Source organism: Panthera pardus, unplaced genomic scaffold (genome assembly GCF_024362965.1).
Source record: "Panthera pardus isolate Hobbes unplaced genomic scaffold, ASM2436296v1 HiC_scaffold_13, whole genome shotgun sequence".
Lineage (NCBI taxonomy): Eukaryota > Metazoa > Chordata > Mammalia > Carnivora > Felidae > Panthera > Panthera pardus.
This window is the reverse complement of record NW_026526688.1, coordinates 32,786,760-32,804,542: the sequence shown is the minus strand read 5'-3', so window position 1 is coordinate 32,804,542 and position 17,783 is coordinate 32,786,760. Positions and strand designations below refer to the sequence as shown.

Genomic DNA, 17,783 nt, shown 5'->3' with positions numbered 1-17,783 from the left:
GACGTATGAAGTCTTTATAATGTTGCTTTCATGTTATTCCTTTGTTATAGGAATGTTTATTTTAAAAATAGGAATGATATACTGTTTATAACATTTATTACACCAATCGCCATACGCAAGGTAACAACTTCCCACTTCATTTACTTCGTTCTTCAATAACTACTAATGTTATCAAAGCCAGATTTTAGCTAACATTCTAAATACAGCAAACAGCTGGGTTACAGTGAACTGATCTCTCCAGCTTTACATTAGGCACAGTCTGATATATGTATAAGCAATGCAAATACTTAGATGGGGGCTGAGATCCCTCCATGTAGTAAGTTGTTTGTTTTTGCTGCAATATAATTTTAACTATGGGTTCCCAGTGGCTGAGTTGTACAGTTGTGCCATTATCAGTCAGGATCTCTGAAAATTATGAATGAAATGTAGATGAGGGGCTGAACATGAAGAATGAACAGCCAATCAACTTCCCACAGGATATTGGATAAAGGTGCCATGTGAAATAAGAAACAAGGCTGATCCTTTGTTTACCAGTGACTGGAGTTCAGTAGATGTTGAATTTTTAGTTAAATAAATAAAATGAATAGCAGGGCATAGAGGGAATTGTTGGCTAATATAAGAGTGTGCAATCTTTCATGACAGATTCCAACTGTTTTCTCTTGGATCGTAAGGATAAAAGGACAGAGAAGTATTGTTAGCTGGGGAATTCTAGGGAAGGGTTGTAGGGAAGCATAATTTGTAGGGAAGCATAATTTATAGGGAAGAGGGTGGATTAAAAGATATACACAATCCAAGTGTCCTTAAACGGATGGGTGGATAAACAAAATGTGGTATATACATATAATGGAATACTACTCAGTGTTATTAGAAGGAATGAAATTCTCATACATGCTACAGCATAGATGGATCTTAAAACCACATGCTAAGTAAAATAAGCCAGACACATAAAAGGGCAAATATTATGTGATCCCAATTATGACATACTTATAGGCAAATTCATAGAGGCAGACAGTACAACAAAGATTAGCAGAGTGGAGGCTTGGTTTGGAAAGCTACTGCTTAATGGCTAGTTTCTTTCTTTTTTTAAAAAATTTAAGTTTATTTTGAGAGAGAAAGGGGCGGGGGGCGGGTTGAAGGGGAGAGACAGAGGGAAAGAGACAGAATCCCAAGTAGGCTCCTCACTGTTAGTGCAGGACCTGACGTGGGGCTTGAACTCAGAAACCGTGAGATTATGACCTGAGCCAAAGTCTGATGCTTAACCGACTGAGCTACCCAAGCACCCCAATGGGTAGTCTCTATTTGGTTTGATAAGGTTTTGGAAGTAGTGGTGAGGTTACACTGTGAATGTACTCAATGCCAATGAATTGTGTGCTTAAAAAATGGCTAAAATGGTAACTTTTGTCATGTGTATGTTGCCATGTCTAAGGCCATACCACCCTGAACACGCCCGATCTCGTCATGTATATCTTGCCATGGAAAAAAAAAATGATGCAAAGCACTTGGCACGGTGTTCTGACACTGCAGACATGCCATAAATAATTGAAATCTGAATAAAATATGGCTCCTATATTTCCTACCATTTTTCACCTCTGTAAGGGCCTGGAATTCTGTTAGTGCAGATACATGTTCCTGGGAGAAAAGAAAGAATACATAAAGCATTATGTAGTATACCTGCTCCTGCTAAGGGAGAGAGTGTGGAGAGGAAACAAAAGAATCAACAAAGGTAAAAACACAACAGAGTGACCAAAGCAAATGCAAATCAACTTTTACAGTCTGGAAACTGCCAGAGGAAGGTAAGAAAATCCTTTCTAACATCATCAGCATTCTTGTCATAGTTGCTATTATATTAATAATTTTCTAACTGATCTTTGCTTCTTATATATTTTTACATGGCTTTAGTTGGCCTGACGTTGTCCTCTCCTTGCCAGAACATCAACTTTCTTCCCCAGCATTTTTCATTTCTCTCACTCAACTGGCCATATCATAAAATGGATGAAAATTTAATGTATCTGTGTTACGCTCCTGCATTTAAATATTAGAACATAACATCTTTTTAAAAGTTTGAGAGAGAGTGCATGCAAGGGGTGGGAGGGACAGAGAGAGAGAGAGAGAGAGAGAGAGAGAGAGAGAGAGAGAGAGAGACAGACAAAGAGAGAGAGAATTGCAAGCAGGCTTCATGCCCAGCCTAGCACAGAGCCTGATGTGGGGCTCGATCCCATGACCTGAGTGGAAATCAAGAGTCAGAGGCTTAACCGACTGAGCCACCCAGGCGTCCCTAGAAAATAACATTTATATGACTTATTTTTCAAAACTACATCAAATTAAATTATTTTCTATGTCCATATGATTGACTTGATTCTTTCCGTAGGTCACTTGTTTCCTAATAAAAATAAAGGTCACCCGCCATGTTCTAAAGCCATGCTGTCCAATTTGGAAGCCACTAGCTAAAAGAAGCCATTTAGATTTTAAATGTATTAAAATTAATAAAAGATTAAAACTGAGTTCATCTGTTACACTAGCCGTATTTCACCGGCTCAGTGGCCACACTTACTAGCGGTTCCCATACTGAACATTGCAGATGTGAAATATTTCCACCATCGTGGAAAGTTCTACCGGACAGTCCTGTTTCAAAGAGCAGAACAAAATGACAAACAAAGAAACATCTATTTTAACTGTTAGTCTTGACTAAGACCCAGCAGCTCACAGTTACAAAGTGATAATGTCTAACTCAAAACCTGTTTGCAGATCTATATGGGGGGTTGAGTAGTTGCCATCTTCTCTTTCTTCCCCACGGATGTCAAATTTACTTATAAGACAAAAACAAAACAAAACAAAACAACACCAAAAACCAACAACAACAAAAAACAAAACAAAACCAAAACCAAACAAAAACCCTACACACACAACCTGGCAATTCTCAGGGCAATCAAAGCATAACAGATGTTTCTTTGTAGGTTGCAAAACTACTAAGGAACACATTCTAAGTAAAAATTGAGTTAAACTTCATTTTATTTTCACTTAAGTCAGCCCTAATAACACAGTATCAAATGCAATTTAACATCTCACCAAATATTTTCCAATCCAACTTTCTATCTAGGCTGTACAGGTTGAATGAGAAAGTTTTAATCTGTAAAAAATCGTTACTCATTCTGTGAATATGGATAAAATGTTAACCCCTGGCAATTCTGATGAGCAGCACTTGAGTACATCCCTGACTACTTCCTTAGTCGTGACATCCAGAAAACAACCACAGCTGGTTTAAAAAGAAGGCTCTAGTTAATTAAATGTTACTTTAACGGGTTTATAATAAGCCTGTGACAAGTATGTCTTGAATGTTAGATGAAATTTTCATTGCTTTCAGAGTGTGGAACTAGGACACATCTTTTTTGTATGAGTCAGTTATTTTTATTTAAGTTTTTTCCAATGACATTCTTAAGTTGAAAAACAAAATACACAGTTAAAATGCAATTCTAAAGTGACAGTCGTAAAACTACTGAAAGTGTCTAGCTTTGGGTAATAACATGATGGTTGACTTATTTTCTTATGTGTTTTTGTTTCCCAGATTTGTTAGAATGAATTTGTATGATTTATGCAATAAGTAGAAAAAAGTTGGAAGATATCCATTGCTCTACGTTCTAATTTTACAAATAAAAATTATTCTAGCAGTTGACCCTTTACATGAAATAACTAAAGGGCCATCAATTAGAGAAAATAGTAGTGAAATGATTGAGGAAAATCTTACAGTTCTGTAAATTTGAAAACTGCCAGTAAGTTGGGCCACCATACTCGTTTTTCATTTGAAGGGCATTTTTGGCATTTGTTTTTAACTAGATCACTTTAGCTTTACTCCCTCGAGCTTACTAACAAACAAGATTAGAATTATATTGCAAACATAATATTCAACATCTGTCTTTCTTATAAACCAACCATAATATCAGATTTAAAAGATCTCTACCAACATAAAAATGTGATAAATTTGGAAAAGATTTTAAGTTGGTACGAAAGTTTCTAATAGACTGGCACACGTACCTTTCTTTATGTAACAACTTGGTTGGGAAAAAGCAGCAATGGACATCTTAGATGTCATGGATATGAACTCTGATTGTTTTATATTGAGCTTACTTTTGTCCTCAGAGGGGCCGAGCAGTTCTAGAACGATTGTGCTAAGAATGGCTATTTACTTTATGCGTACTCCCCAGTGTGGGCCCCGAGGGTCCACATCACTGTGATTATCCACTTTAGTAAACTAGGCACTAAGAATGGAAACATTCTATGAAGTAAATTGAGAAGCACATGCAGTCAAGTTTATGACCACTATATTATACTGCTGAACTTAATCCTGTCTAAAGGACAAGTGAAAGCCATCTAACCCACTGGGAAAGTAAATGTCATTCTGTACCTAGGAGGACATATCAATTTGGGGAGTTTTAATTTGCCTTTAAACGCCATTTTCAAATTGCAACCTATGTTTCTCAAATGTAAAAATTAAAACCTGCACAGGTACTTAAAGTGTTTTTTCTTACATGCCCATACTATTACCTAATACACTATCAATAAATATTTATTGAATTTACGCAGGCTCATTTACCCAAACTACCGATCACAATTATTAAACACGGAATCCAATTTACTCTACCTACACTTTTAGTTGAATACATTTAAAATTGATTTTCTTTTAAGTTTTTATTTAAATTCCAGTTAACATAGTTTAATATTAGTTTCAGGTGTACAATGTAGCGATTCAGCACTTTCATACAACACCTGGTGCTCATCCCAAGTGCACTCCTTAATCCCCATCATCTATTTAACTCACCACCACCCCCAACCTCCCTTCTGGTAACCATCACTTTTCTAAGAGTTAACGGTCTGTTTTTGGGTTTGCCTCCCCCCCCTTTATTCATTTGTTTTGTTTCTTAAATTCCACAGATTTTTCGCTTATTTCGTTGCTAAAAAAGATGACATAACTAACTCTAGGTCAAGAAGGCAAATGTTAAAATACTGCAATACTTCTGGAAAACAATTTGGCCTTTGGAATAATTAAACATTCACATACACTAGCACCAAATACAGTTGACCTTTGAACAATGCAGGGTTTAGGGGCACCAACTCCCTCTCCCGTGTACTCTAAAATCCACACAATGCTCTCGACTCTCCACTTTACTCATAGCCCACTGATGACTGGAAGCCTTACCAAGAACATAAAGTCGATTAATACATATTTTATACATTATGTTATATACTCTACCGTTATAAGGAAGTGTGCTAGAGAAAAGAAAATGTTAAAAAGATCGTAAGGAAGGAGCGCCTGGGTGGCTCAGTCAGTTAAGTGTCTGACTTTTATATTTTTAAATGTTTATTTATTTTTAATACTTTATTTTTTATTTTTTAATTTGATTAAAAAAATTCTTTTAACGTTTATTATTGAGAGACAGACAGAAACAGAGCATGAGCAGGGGAGGGACAGAGAGAGGAGGAGACACAGAATTCAAAACAGGCTCCAGGCTCTGAGCTGTTAGCACAGAACCTGATGCGGGGCTCAAGCTCACAAACTGCGAGATCATGACCTAAGTCGAAGTCGGATGCTTAACTGACTGAGCCACCCAGGTGCCCCATAATTTCATTTTTTTAACTTACATCCAAATTAGATAGCATATAGGGCATAATATTTGTTTATTTTTGAGGGAGGGGGGAGGAGCAGAGAGAGAGGGAGACACAGAATCCAAAGCAGGCTCCAGGCACTGAGCTGTCAGTACAGAGCCTGATGCGGGGCTCAAACTCATGAACCACAAGACCATGATTTTACAGTTGTGAGATGGAGCCCCGAGTTGGGCTTCACACTGGGTGTGGAGCCTACTTTAAGATTCTCTTTCTCTTCCTTCCTCTCTCTTTTTCCCTCCCTCTCTATCCTTCCCACCCCCCAAAGTGTTCTCTCTCTCTCAAAAAATAAAGAAAAAATCATAAGGAATATACATTCACAGTACTGTATTTTTAAAATTATTTTTAATGTTTATTTATTTATTTTTTAATGTTTATTTACTTTTGAGACAGAGAGAGACAGAGCATGAATGGGGGGAGGGTCAGAGAGAGAGGGAGACACAGAATCCGAAGCAGGCTCCAGGCTCCGAGCTGTCAGCACAGAGCCCCACGCGGGGCTTGAACTAGTGAACCACGAGATCATGACCTGAGCTGAAGTCGGACACTTAACCGACTGAGCCACCCAAGCGCCCCTAATGTTTATTTATTTTTGAAAGAGAGAGAGAGACAGAGAGTGAGCAGGGGAGGAGCAGAGAGAGAGGGAGACACAGAATCCAAGGCAGGCTCCAGGCTCTGAGCTGTCAGCACAGAGCCTGACACAGGATTCGAACTCACAAACCATTAGATCATGATCTGAGCCGAAGTTGGACCCTCAAATGACTGAACAACCCAGGCACCCCACATTCACAGTACTATATACAGTGCACTTATATATACATATGAGTGGACTTGTACAGTTCAAGTCCATGTAGTTCAAGGGTCAACTGTTATTACAACTTATATATATATATCCACTAGAGCAGTGGTTCTCAAAAGTGCCATCCCTAGACTGGAAATATGTTATACATGCAAATTTCAGCCCCATCCCAGATCTACTGAATCTGAAGGTCTGGGAGTGAGGCCCAGCAATGTGGTTTCTCAATTCATCCAGCTAATCCCAATGCATGCTAAAGTTTGCAAACCACTGCCCTAGAAAATGCTTGCATGTGTTCACCGGGATATACATACAGGAACATTCATCGTAGCACTGTCAATTTAATAGCAAAATGTAAAGAAATAAACAACCCAAAGGCCCAGTGACAGGAGAATGAATAAAATGTGATAGTTATTTGTATATAATGGACTATTACAAAGCAGTGAAAATAACTAAACTGTAACTATGTGGAATGTTAAGGTTATAATCTTAGAAATATCGTAAATCCAAAAAGATTACATATATCATTGTAGGATATGTGCCAAAATGACAAAACAAAATATAGTTTAGTTACTCAGACATACATGGCTCAACTATTAAAGAAACACAGCAGGGGCGCCTGAATGGCTCCGTCCGTTAAGTCAGGTCACGATCTTGCAGTTCGTGAGTTCGAGCCTGGCGTCATTTGTCTCCTTCTCTCTGCCCCTCCCCCACTCGCACTCTGTCTCTGGGTCTCAAAAATGAATAAACATTAAAAAAAAAATTAAGAAATACGGCAAAGAGAAATACACACCCATGAAATTGGAGAAGCAAGGGGATACAACAGTGGACAAGTAATTGAGTTTTGGTAATATGCTTTTTCCTGGGTTGTGTGGGAGGTTTACCCTATTTATTATTTTCCTCTTACTTTTTATGCATTATCGATATTCTTTATGTGTATCAAGTACATTTTTTAAATGTTTAAAATTGAAGAGCAAAGTTGTTACTAATGTTTAGATTTCATCTTTCTTCCGCTTAATATAATGGATTCAAATTTGGATACTCAACACCAACAACACATTTCTGACCTAATATCGAAGCCAGAAGGAAAACGATTACGTCCTGGGCCAGGACTGTAAACATCAGCACAGAAGATCTATTTCATATCCCACTATGTCTGCAGTGAACTGACATGGTTTCTCATAGAAGACGGTACTCAGGAAGTGTTGGCTGAATGAATGAATAAGGTATACAAAAGGTTTACAACTTGCACAGCCCATTACTGAATATTCTGAAGTTTAAATAAGCAACTTATGTTCAAAATGTACAGAAATTTTGAACTGACACCAGGTTGCTCCAAAGCCATTCACTACATTCAGGTGTTTGGGCCCTCATTTCGAATTCCTTATGCCAACTATTTGCAGGGAATATTAAAAAGAGAAAAATGGAAATTCTGAGGCATATGGAGAAAGGAGGAAAGGGTTCAAGCACAACTGATTCTTTTGGAGCAATTGAAAAAAACCCCTAAAATTTAAAGATCCCAATTTTTTAGAATCATGGCCTTCAAATGTTTTTGACTATGTACCCCATCAGTAAAACAGTTTTGGGCATGTGCTCAAACATTTATGTGTTTATTTAGTTATTTTATAAAGCTTATGCCACACGCAGAAAAAATATGATTTCCCAAATGAGGATTTTTTAATCAACATAGAGTATGGAGTCGGCCAGGAAAAATCCCCTAGTTATCATTAAATTGAATGAAACCCTGCAAATATAAAATTGACTTTAAACAATGAAAACAAACAAGGAAGGAAGAAGGAAAAGAAAAACATCTGAAATTGTCTTCGTACGTTGGGAAGTATTTTTAAACATCTTGCTAATGGGGATGACCTCATCATTGGCTAATGTTTCCACGAACAATACACACTTAGGGAGTGGCTTATTGTTAATAGTAGTTATCATTTGGGACTTTAAAATAGTCTTTAAAATTCGGTACTTTTTGACTTCTCAGATCCAGAGATCCAGTTTTTGTTTTTTTTTAATCTCGTAATTTCTATTGGGAGATATCTGCTCTACCATTTTCTCATTGCTACGTGTGTCCACATTAACCAGTAGTCTTCAATCTGCTGCTTCTTTGAAGGAATCTTTTAAAGCCACTTGGCATTTTGGGGTGCCTGGGTGGCTCAGCCGGTTAAGCGACTGACTCTTGATTTTTGGCTCAGGTCCTGATCTCATAGTTCCTGAGATGGAGCCTTGCATGAGGCTCCGTGCCTTCAGCGCATAGCCTGCTGGGATTCTCTCTCTCTTCTCTCTGCCTCTTCCCTGCTCACACACTCTCACTCTCTCTCAAATAAACATTTTTTTTTTTTATATTAAAACATTTTTTTTTTCATTTAACTTTGGGAATCAGAGAGAGACAGAGTACCAGCAGCAGAGGGGCAGAAAGAGAGCGAGACACAGAATCCAAAGCAGGCTCCAGGCTCTGAGCTGTCAGCACAGAGCCCGATGCGGGGCTCGAACCCACGAACCGTGAGATCACGACCTGAGCTGAAGTCGGACGCTTAACCGACAGAGCCACCCAGGCGCCCCTCAAATAAGTAAACATTTAAAAACAAAAAGCCACTTGGCATTTTGGTGAAGGTTAATTTAGTCGAAACCTGGATAATACACATCTTAACCCAGCACATGTGTGCTTCAGTACATCACAATATGCCTAAGCGAACCAACGAGTGAAGGAAGTTTTCACGTATGAACCCACTCTCCTCACTCAGAAGACTTGAGACCACCTGATATATTCGGTGGTTGAAAGCACGTGTGTCTTTAGAGATTGAAAAACCAACTTTTAATATGACTTTATATTTTTAAGTACAAATAGAAAGCATAGCATTTCTTCTTAAATACCGGCGGGTCCTCTTGCACACCCTCTGTGGTGTCCTATCTCACTCTGGAAAGCACTTAGAGAATGCAATGTCCTCTCTACAACTACATCAAAGCATTCACCAGCTAACACTTCTGTTGATTCAGTATACAGAAAAGTCATAGTAGCATATATGACGTGGTTCCCCACAGTAACTCCCTGGCCTCTCCAACCCTGGGCTTTACGGCCCAGTCTGGCAACCACTGAACAAGCTTTATAGAAGGGAAACTTATTTGAAAAAACAGACTGGTCCTATGGCCAGGAAGCAAAACTAGAAGCTAGGTAAGTACAGAGATAATGAAAGTGACACAGATATTCCAAATGCTGGGTGGGAAATCAAACTCTAACAGGGGTGCTCTGTTTCAGCATGTTTTTCGCGAACATCATGTCACGATCACGCCAATCCTGGCTAAATATAGTCGCTTGATTTACATCAACATGCCAGCTGTTACGTGTTATTCTGCTATCTTTTGTCAAATAAGAGGACTTATAGTATTTTTTTAATTAGCTAGAGAGAGAGAGAAGGAAACATGGAGAGCTTTGGCATAGGATATGTTTTCCAATTAAGTAGTAAGGATTATGGTTTGATTTGTTTTTAATATTGAGTTTATACAAGTACTTTCTAGTTTGATCTTCCCAACATAAACATATTTATCTTTATTTACTCGAGATGTGGTTTTTCTAACCTATTGAAATTCCCTATCAAAATATTTTAAAAATAAATACAATTTAAATCCAAAAATCTAACCTAGTCAAAACTAGATAGCTGCAAAAGACACGGCAAGACTAACACAGACGATCTTTGAAAAAACAAAATTCAGTGGTTTCAGAGGAGAGTTACAGCATAGTTAAATATTTATGGCTGAGTTGAAACATCTTGTCTTTCAGGGAGGGACAAAGCAGAGATGCTGGAAAAAAAGGTCCATCAGAGGTCTGTTTTTGAGAACATATTACAATTGTTTGGATATACTAAGTCTTCCAGTAACAAGTTTTAGATTATTAGCAGCTAACAGCAGACGAAACAGGTTTATAAAAAGTTAATGGTCAGAAATAACAGAACTCTCGTGAAATATATTTGCAAGTAACATTCATGAAAACTCCAGAACTTGAATACATGCCAGTTGTTTTCATGTGTTAAATCTCTAAAGCCAGAATAACGCAAAATTATAGTCAACAAACTAGACTGTACTTCAGATTTTTAGCGCAGATTTATTTTAAAATTTCGGAGTAGTTGGAAAGCCATTTTTCATACCCGGGCACAAATACACTAGTTAAAAATTTACTGTTTCCAAAATATGCAGGAAACAAAGTACTGTATTCTGACAAATAATACAATGAGGCCAATTTACCTTCGTCTTAGACTCTAAGGCATAGTTACTTCTAGATGTCACTTAGCCACATCATAAATGTCTGCCTTGAACAGTCAAATTTTCCAAAGAAGCCGAACAACTTTCATGGGTGGGGCAAGAGGCTTGAGAAGGAACAGGATTCATTTTGGCTTGCTCCAGCCTTGGAAAAAAATATTTAGTACCACACCCTCAACAAAGGCCTAACACAGCAACTTGTGATGTCAAATCAATCCATTTTGGTCTACTGTGACGGTCCTCTAAGGAACTAAAATAAGGCGAAATTAAAAAGTGAGTAAGTTCGGCGGCGGCGGGGCTTGGGGGCGCCTAAAAGAGAAAGGTAGGAACCATCAAGAAAATGTCCCTAATTTTCAATCTTCTCTCCGACCTAGAAGAATATCTTATTTATCCACCGATAAACCGTTTTTTTGGTTTTTGTTTTGTTTTGTTTTTTATTCTTTCTACCTGATCAGGCTTCCGTGCCCGCCTTAGTTGTTAACCACCACTTTCTGGAGCAGACCATTACTCAGCACGAAGGTGGCCACGAGCACCTTCTATAGCCAGGGGTGGGGGGCAGCGGGGTCTTCGGGGAGGCGGCGGCAAGAGGAACATCAATCAGCACCCAGCGCTCAGGTGACAGCGGCCCTCCCCACGCCCTCCGAGTCCTCCTCTTTCCAGGACCCACACCTGGACGTGGGAACGCTAAAGCACAAGCCGACCTGCGCTGGTCCCCAGGACGGCCGGAAAGCCCAAGGGCAGGCTCGGGCTAGGAATCCCGCGGGTTGGGAGGAGGCCGCGGGGACCCTACGTTCACCTCCTGGACGCCCCCACCCCCGGCGCACGCCCACCACCCAGCCCCTCTCCCCAACTTCAGCCCTCTGCCCTGCCAGCCCGCTCCGCGCTCCGCTGCCCTAGCCCCCCGCAGCCGGCCCGCCTCCTCCCGACCCCCTTACCTTTCCGTTCTTGGGGCTGCCGTTAAGGAACAGGGTCACCCGCCTCATCGCGCTGCCCCCACTGGGTCCTGAGTGAGTCGCCACCCTCCCACCTGGCTCTCCTCCCACCTTCTTCTTCTCCCGCCCTACCCCTCCCTCCACCCACTCGGACTCTCCTCCCTTCGCCACCTTCCTTCTCTTACGGAGACACACTCGCAAGCACTCTCGGTCACACACCCCAGGGTTGGCCGGTCCTCCTTCCCACCCCGCCCCTGGGCTTCTCAGTCAGCCTGGGACCCTTCCCCCACCTCTCCCAGACTGACTCTAAGCTCCACCAATCAGGAGGCAGCGCCGGCCAGAACTCAACCAATCATCGCCCTTCATTGGGTGGGCTCATACTAACCCAGCCCAGGTGGAGGGAGGGAAGAGAGGTTGCAGTCTGGCAGACGGGAAGGGTTATCAGCCAATCAGCTGAACCTGAAGCCGAACGGCGGCTCAAAGCGTTACTGAGCAGGCGCAAACCCAACCCCAGGTAGAGCTCATCTGCATAGGGAGGCGGGGTTTGAAGGAAAGAGGTGGAGCACTAGCAGGGACCCATACAAGTAGCACCACCCCCCTCAACTCGCTCAAACCACGGGCGAAACGGCTGGCGTCGGGACTGAGTGATTGGGTAAGGGCCGCCCGTCCTTCTGCCAGGATTGGTCCAACGATTCTTTTCGAAGTTTGCAGTATCCAATTGGAAAATGGGGGGCGGAGCCAGCACTAACCGAGGGGTTCCTCCGCGAGACGCTCACGCAATGTAGTCCCTGCGGATACAGGTTAGGCGCCGGTGTCTCTCGTCGATGCGTCACCCACGGCTAGTGGTGGCTTCTCTCCAGCTCACGAAGCCACTCTTGGTCCTGGGACGGCGAGGAAGAGGCCTGGCAGATCGAGGTACGCGTGGACACGTGCGGGCAGCGGCGGCGTAGAGATTCGCGGAGTAACGCCAGTGCCGGGAGGCGGGGCCAGCGGTTTGAATCGGGCGGCGGGTGCGGCCTGGCGGTGGAGAGGGTAGGGAGTGCGCACTTGGGCGTCGGAGTGCTGGCGCCCTGGACAAGTCGGCCCCCGGCGACCCGCTTGGTGGCCGGTACTTGCCGTCTCGAGCGAACCGTCAACACCTGCAAGACACTCACCTGCGGTGGAGCGTTTCAAATAAACCCATTGGGAGAGCCGAGCTGCGGGAGTGAGAGGTAGGGCAAGGAGCCTGGTGCAGCAGAGCTGTTTTTGGGGCGTGCTTTTCAGAAGCGTGTTGTACTTCTGCTCTGGAGATAGTGGTCCTGTGTCCACTCCTGTGACCTGAGCCGGGTCACCCGTGTGCTTTCTAAAATTCAGATTTCCTGGAACCCAGCCGGACCTACTTAATTAGAATTTCTGGGAATCTGCAAAGCTGTGTCTTTTAACAGGGTACGCAGATGTTGCAGATGTTTGCCAAGGTTGAAAAGCCATGGCTTCTAGTGTGGGATCTGTTGGTTTCCTCCCCAACGGCAGTTTCCTCCTTTGCTCTTTTTAAAAGCTCTCAAAATACGTTCTTGGCATCTAGTTTCATGCCTGTATAGGTTGCATTAAAATTCAGTCTTGAATGAGGATCTTGATTGAGTTACGTTAATATTGGGGATGGGGTTATTTTTCTCTTCTCTCTTTTTTTTTTAGATGGATACCAACTCAAAAGACAGCGAGCCTCTTGAAATCAACGAGTCTGCTATTCCTGGTGCTGGTATGTAGTGATCTGTTGCCTCCTTGTGAAACGTAAGGTTTAGGTATTTGTTTTCATCATATTTTGCCCTCACAATATGTTGTCTGTTTCAGAAAGTACCTCTTTAATTTTGGGAAATGGGAAGCTTGTAACTCCTCACAAGCATGCGCCTGAAGGGACTCCTAATGGTTGCACACCAGATACTTTTAAGTCACCCTTGGACTTTTCCACAGTAACAGTAGAGCAACTGGGAATTACACCTGAAAGCTTTGTAAAGAACCCTTCAGGTAAGAGAAGTTGTCATTCTACTGCAGTGCTTTTAAAGTTTAAAAATAACTTACATAAGTTAGTTTTGTTCATCTTCTCTATGTCATTACTTTGACTCTGCAAATGTTCAATTAGGAAGATTTCTGTGAATATGCACAGTGCATTTAGCATATTAGAATATCAGAGTCCCAGGGCATCCAGCTTGATAATGTTCAGAAGTGTGCTCTGTGCTCAAACTGGAAAAGATGTCTGTGAACACTATGTGACTGACACATGGGATATAGGAATACATAGACTATAGTAATAAATTTCATGCTCACGCATGGCAAAAATAAGAGAATGTTGAAGAGTAATTAAGAAAGATTGGGGAATGCCTCTTTCAAAAGCACAGACAGAAAATTGACTCGGGCTAATCTTGTAGGAGTAGAAATGAAATTCACCAGTAGAGGCTAATTTTGCGTAATGAAATAAATACGGAAATGGGATTAGATTGGAAAACAGCGTTTAGAAATGGAAGGTAGCAGAAGACTGGAAAGTCACAGGGCACTAAGCTAGGTAATACATGATTTAGACAAGATCACGGTAACATACCTTTCTGTATTCCTTTCTTAACATTATTCATAGGCCTTAAAAACAACAACAACAAAACTAGATTTATTTTGTCCTCTTCAGTATGTGGCCAGAATTCAGAGTAGTGTGTACAAGGTAGATAGGTGTCTCCGAGAAATAAATCCTCTTGAAGAATTGGGAATGTGAGAGTACGTTGGCCTAAGTGGAGAACTTTCCTTTCAGTTCTTGGGGAGAAGACTGACTAATTCCAGAAAATGAAAAGTTCTTAGTCCAGAGCAAGCCATCACCCGTCCCTGTGTGCAGGAAATCTGAAACAAAAATGACAACTGTTAAAATGTGTTCACATATTCATTCCAGAGCTGTCTAATAGTGCTCTCTATGTGTCAGACACTTTGAGAAGTGTGGAATAAGTCAGTAGACAAAACAAGATCCCCATCCAACTGCTCGAGTGTGAAGAATTTCGCCTATCCTTATCTATTTAGATTTTTGTAATGTGTTTATCTTGCTATCTTAGGCTGCTATATCACAGGGAATTCAGTACATGATTACTGACGATTGCCTTGTTTTGTTCCAATTTTAATGAGTTTTCTTTATAGGAAGGTCACCATCCTCCCTGAAAAAATCGAGACGACGCTCTACAATTGGTGCTCGGGGCTCCCCTGAAACAAACCATCTTATTCGTTTCATTGCTCAGCAGCGGAATTTAAAGAACGTGGAGAAATCTTTGACACAGAATTCCCCTTTTCTGGTATGATATTCTTCCAAGTTCTGTCATGAATTCTTCCAGGGAGAATGTTTTGCTCTGTTACAAAGCTTTTGCACAGTGTTTCTACCTTGTGCATCTCATCTTTTTTGGGTTGGGGAGATAATATTTTGTCTGTGTCTTATAGAGATCATTCAGTTAGCATTGATGGGGATGTTGAACATGGGCACATCAAGAATTAGGTTAGAAACGGATAGAAATGGTTTTCTAGGTGAGCTGTTTTATTTTGCAGATCCCCCCCCCCCCCCCCCAGTTAATGTTCTTCTCTGTAATGAGGTGAGGCAGTATTTTTCAAGCTTTTTTATTTAATACTTTCTAAGTGTCTAATTTTTTTTGATCACTGCATATTGGCATGTAGGGGTAAGAGTTCCCCCCCGGGACAAAATATATTGGGGATAACCTTGTGAAAGGGAGAGATTTATTTGTCTGCTGATGGGGAGGGATATAGATATTTCTGCACATTTTTAGCAGAATAATGTATATTTCTAAAAAGTAAAATAACATACAAGAGGTACTGTGAAAGACACTGTTAAGGTTTACCCTTCTGGAAGGACAACTACTTGTCTCTTTTGGTACTGGCCTTCCGCTTTTAAAATGTACTTACATTACCACTTGTTCATTTTTCAGTGTTTGGACACTATCTATATATGCGTGAGGCTATGTAGTCCGGTGGTTCTCAGAGATTATCTGCAGATCCCTGGGGATCCCTGAGTCCTATTCAAGAGGTCAAAGGTGTTAAAACATATTTTTGTGATAGCAGTGAGGTGTTTGCCCTTTTTCCACTAGGTTGATGTTTGTGCTCACAGTGCAGGAGCAACGGTGGGTCAAATTGATGGCACCAAGCTGTCATTTTAGTCCATTCTGCTAAGCATTCACAGGAGGTGTTAATGCCAGGTTCGCTTAATGTCCGTGATGATGCAGTGAAAGTTATGTTTGTTTATTTTTTATTTTATTTGTTTATTTTTTAATTTACATCCGAATTAGCATATAGTGCAACAATGATTTCAGGAGTAGATTCCTTAGCGCCCCTCACCCATTTAGCCCATCCCCCCTCCCACAACCCCTCCAGCAACCCTCTGTTCTCCAGATTTAAGAGTCTCTTCTGTTTTGTTCCCCTCCCTGTTTTTATATTATTTTTGCTTCCCTTCCCTTATCTTCATCTGTTCTGTGTCTTAAAGTCCTCATATGAGTGAAGTCATATGATATTTGTCTTTCTCTGACTAATTTTGCTTAGCGTAATATCCTCTAGTTCCATCCACGCAGTTGCAAATGGCAACACTTCATTCTTTTTGATTGCCGAGTAATACTCCATTGTATATATAGACCACTTCTTTTTTTATCCATTCATCCATTGATGGACATTTGGGCTCTTTCCATACTTTGGCTATTGTTGATAGTGCTGCTATAAACATTGTGGTGCATGTGTCCCTTTGAAACAGCACACCTGTATCCCATGAATAAATACCTAGTAGTGCAGTTGCTGGGTCGTAGGGTACTTCTATTTTTAGTTTTTTGAGGCCCCTCGATACTGTTTTCCAGAGTGGCTGCACCAGTTGGCATTGCCACCAACAATGCAAAAGAGATCCTTTCTCCACATCCTCGCCAACATCTGTTGTTGCCTGAGTTGTTAATGTTAGTCATTCTGACAGGTGTGAGGTTGTATCTCATGGTGGTTTTCATTTGTATTTCCCTGATGATGGGTGATGTTGAGCATCTTTTCATGTGTCGGCCATCTGGATGTCTTTGGAAAAGTGTCTATTCATGTCTTTTGCCCATTTCTTCACTGGATTCTTTGTTTTTTGGGTGTTGAGTTTGATAAGTTCTCTACAGATTTTGGATACTAACCCTTTATCTGATGTGTCGCTTGCAAATATCTTCTCCCATTCTGTCGGTTTCCTTTTAGTTTTGCTGATTGTTTCCTTGGCTGTGCAGAAGCTTTTTATTTTGATGAGGTCCCAATAGTTCATTTTTGCTTTTATTTCCCTTGCTTCCGCCGACATGTTGAGTAAGAAGTTGCTGCGGCCAAGATCAGAGAGGTTTTTGCCTGCTTTCTCCTCGAGGATTTTGATGACTTCCTGTCTTACATTGAGGTCTTTCATCCATTTTGAGTTTATCTTTGTGTATGGTGTGAGAAAGTGGTCCAGGTTCATTCTTCTGCATGTCACCATCCAGTTTTCCCAGCACCACTTGCTGAAGAGACAGTCTTTATTCCATTGGATATTCTTTCCTGCTTTGTCAGAGATTAGTTGGCCATATGTTTGTGGGTCCATTTCTGGGTTCTCTATTCTGTTCCATTGATCTGAGTGTCTATTTTTGTGCCATATTTTTTATTTTTTTAATGATCACTTTTGAGAGAAAGGGAGCGTGAGCTGGGGAGGGGCAGAGAGCAGAGACAGAACGTGAAGCAGGCTCCAGGCTCTGAGCTGTTGGCACATAGCCCGACGTAGGGGCTCAAACCCACAAATCGTGAGATCATGACCTGAGCCGAAGTTGGATGCTTACCCTACTGAGCCACCCAGGTGCCCCAAAAACTACAAGTTTCATTAATTCTCCACCCTTGAGTATTCTGTGTGCTGAAATGGGAAGAATGCATCAAGCACTTCCAAAGGACATACAGAAGTTTGGTGGATGTTTTGAAAAAGCTCGTATATGTAACTGTTTTGAGCTAGGAGCTGAACTCAGACTGCTTTTTTTATGGTCTATGATCTTTGCTTGAAAAGAATGCCTGACTGACATCATGGTTCGTTAGACTTCGGAAGGTGAACATTTTCTCAAAAATGAACAGCAAACCTGCCACTTCAAGGAAAAGCTGAAATATTTCTTACTGAT

The 17,783-nt window shown here is 41.2% G+C and overlaps 2 protein-coding genes across 3 annotated transcripts in view; one reads left to right on the top strand and one right to left on the bottom strand.

Annotated features, from left to right (window-relative positions):
* The window catches only part of KCTD9 (potassium channel tetramerization domain containing 9), a 35,630-nt gene extending 23,879 nt beyond the window's left edge, over window positions 1–11,751 (bottom strand). Inside the window, exon 1 of the mRNA XM_019466909.2 lies at window positions 11,644–11,751. Within this exon, the coding sequence (XP_019322454.1) occupies window positions 11,644–11,691 (48 nt within the window). The 5' untranslated portion in view covers window positions 11,692–11,751. The remainder of the gene's footprint in view (window positions 1–11,643) is intronic.
* Window positions 11,752–11,998: 247 nt separating this feature from the next.
* The window catches only part of CDCA2 (cell division cycle associated 2), a 49,984-nt gene continuing 44,199 nt past the window's right edge, over window positions 11,999–17,783 (top strand). The window contains exons 1-4 of one of the 2 annotated variants that reach the window (XM_053900949.1): window positions 11,999–12,555; window positions 13,312–13,375; window positions 13,468–13,641; window positions 14,788–14,939. In XM_053900949.1, the coding sequence (XP_053756924.1) occupies window positions 13,312–13,375; window positions 13,468–13,641; window positions 14,788–14,939 (390 nt within the window). In that variant the 5' untranslated portion in view covers window positions 11,999–12,555. Of the gene's footprint in view, window positions 12,556–12,645; window positions 12,852–13,311; window positions 13,376–13,467; window positions 13,642–14,787; window positions 14,940–17,783 lie in introns of those variants that run through there. The other variant, XM_019466906.2, reaches the window with a different exon arrangement.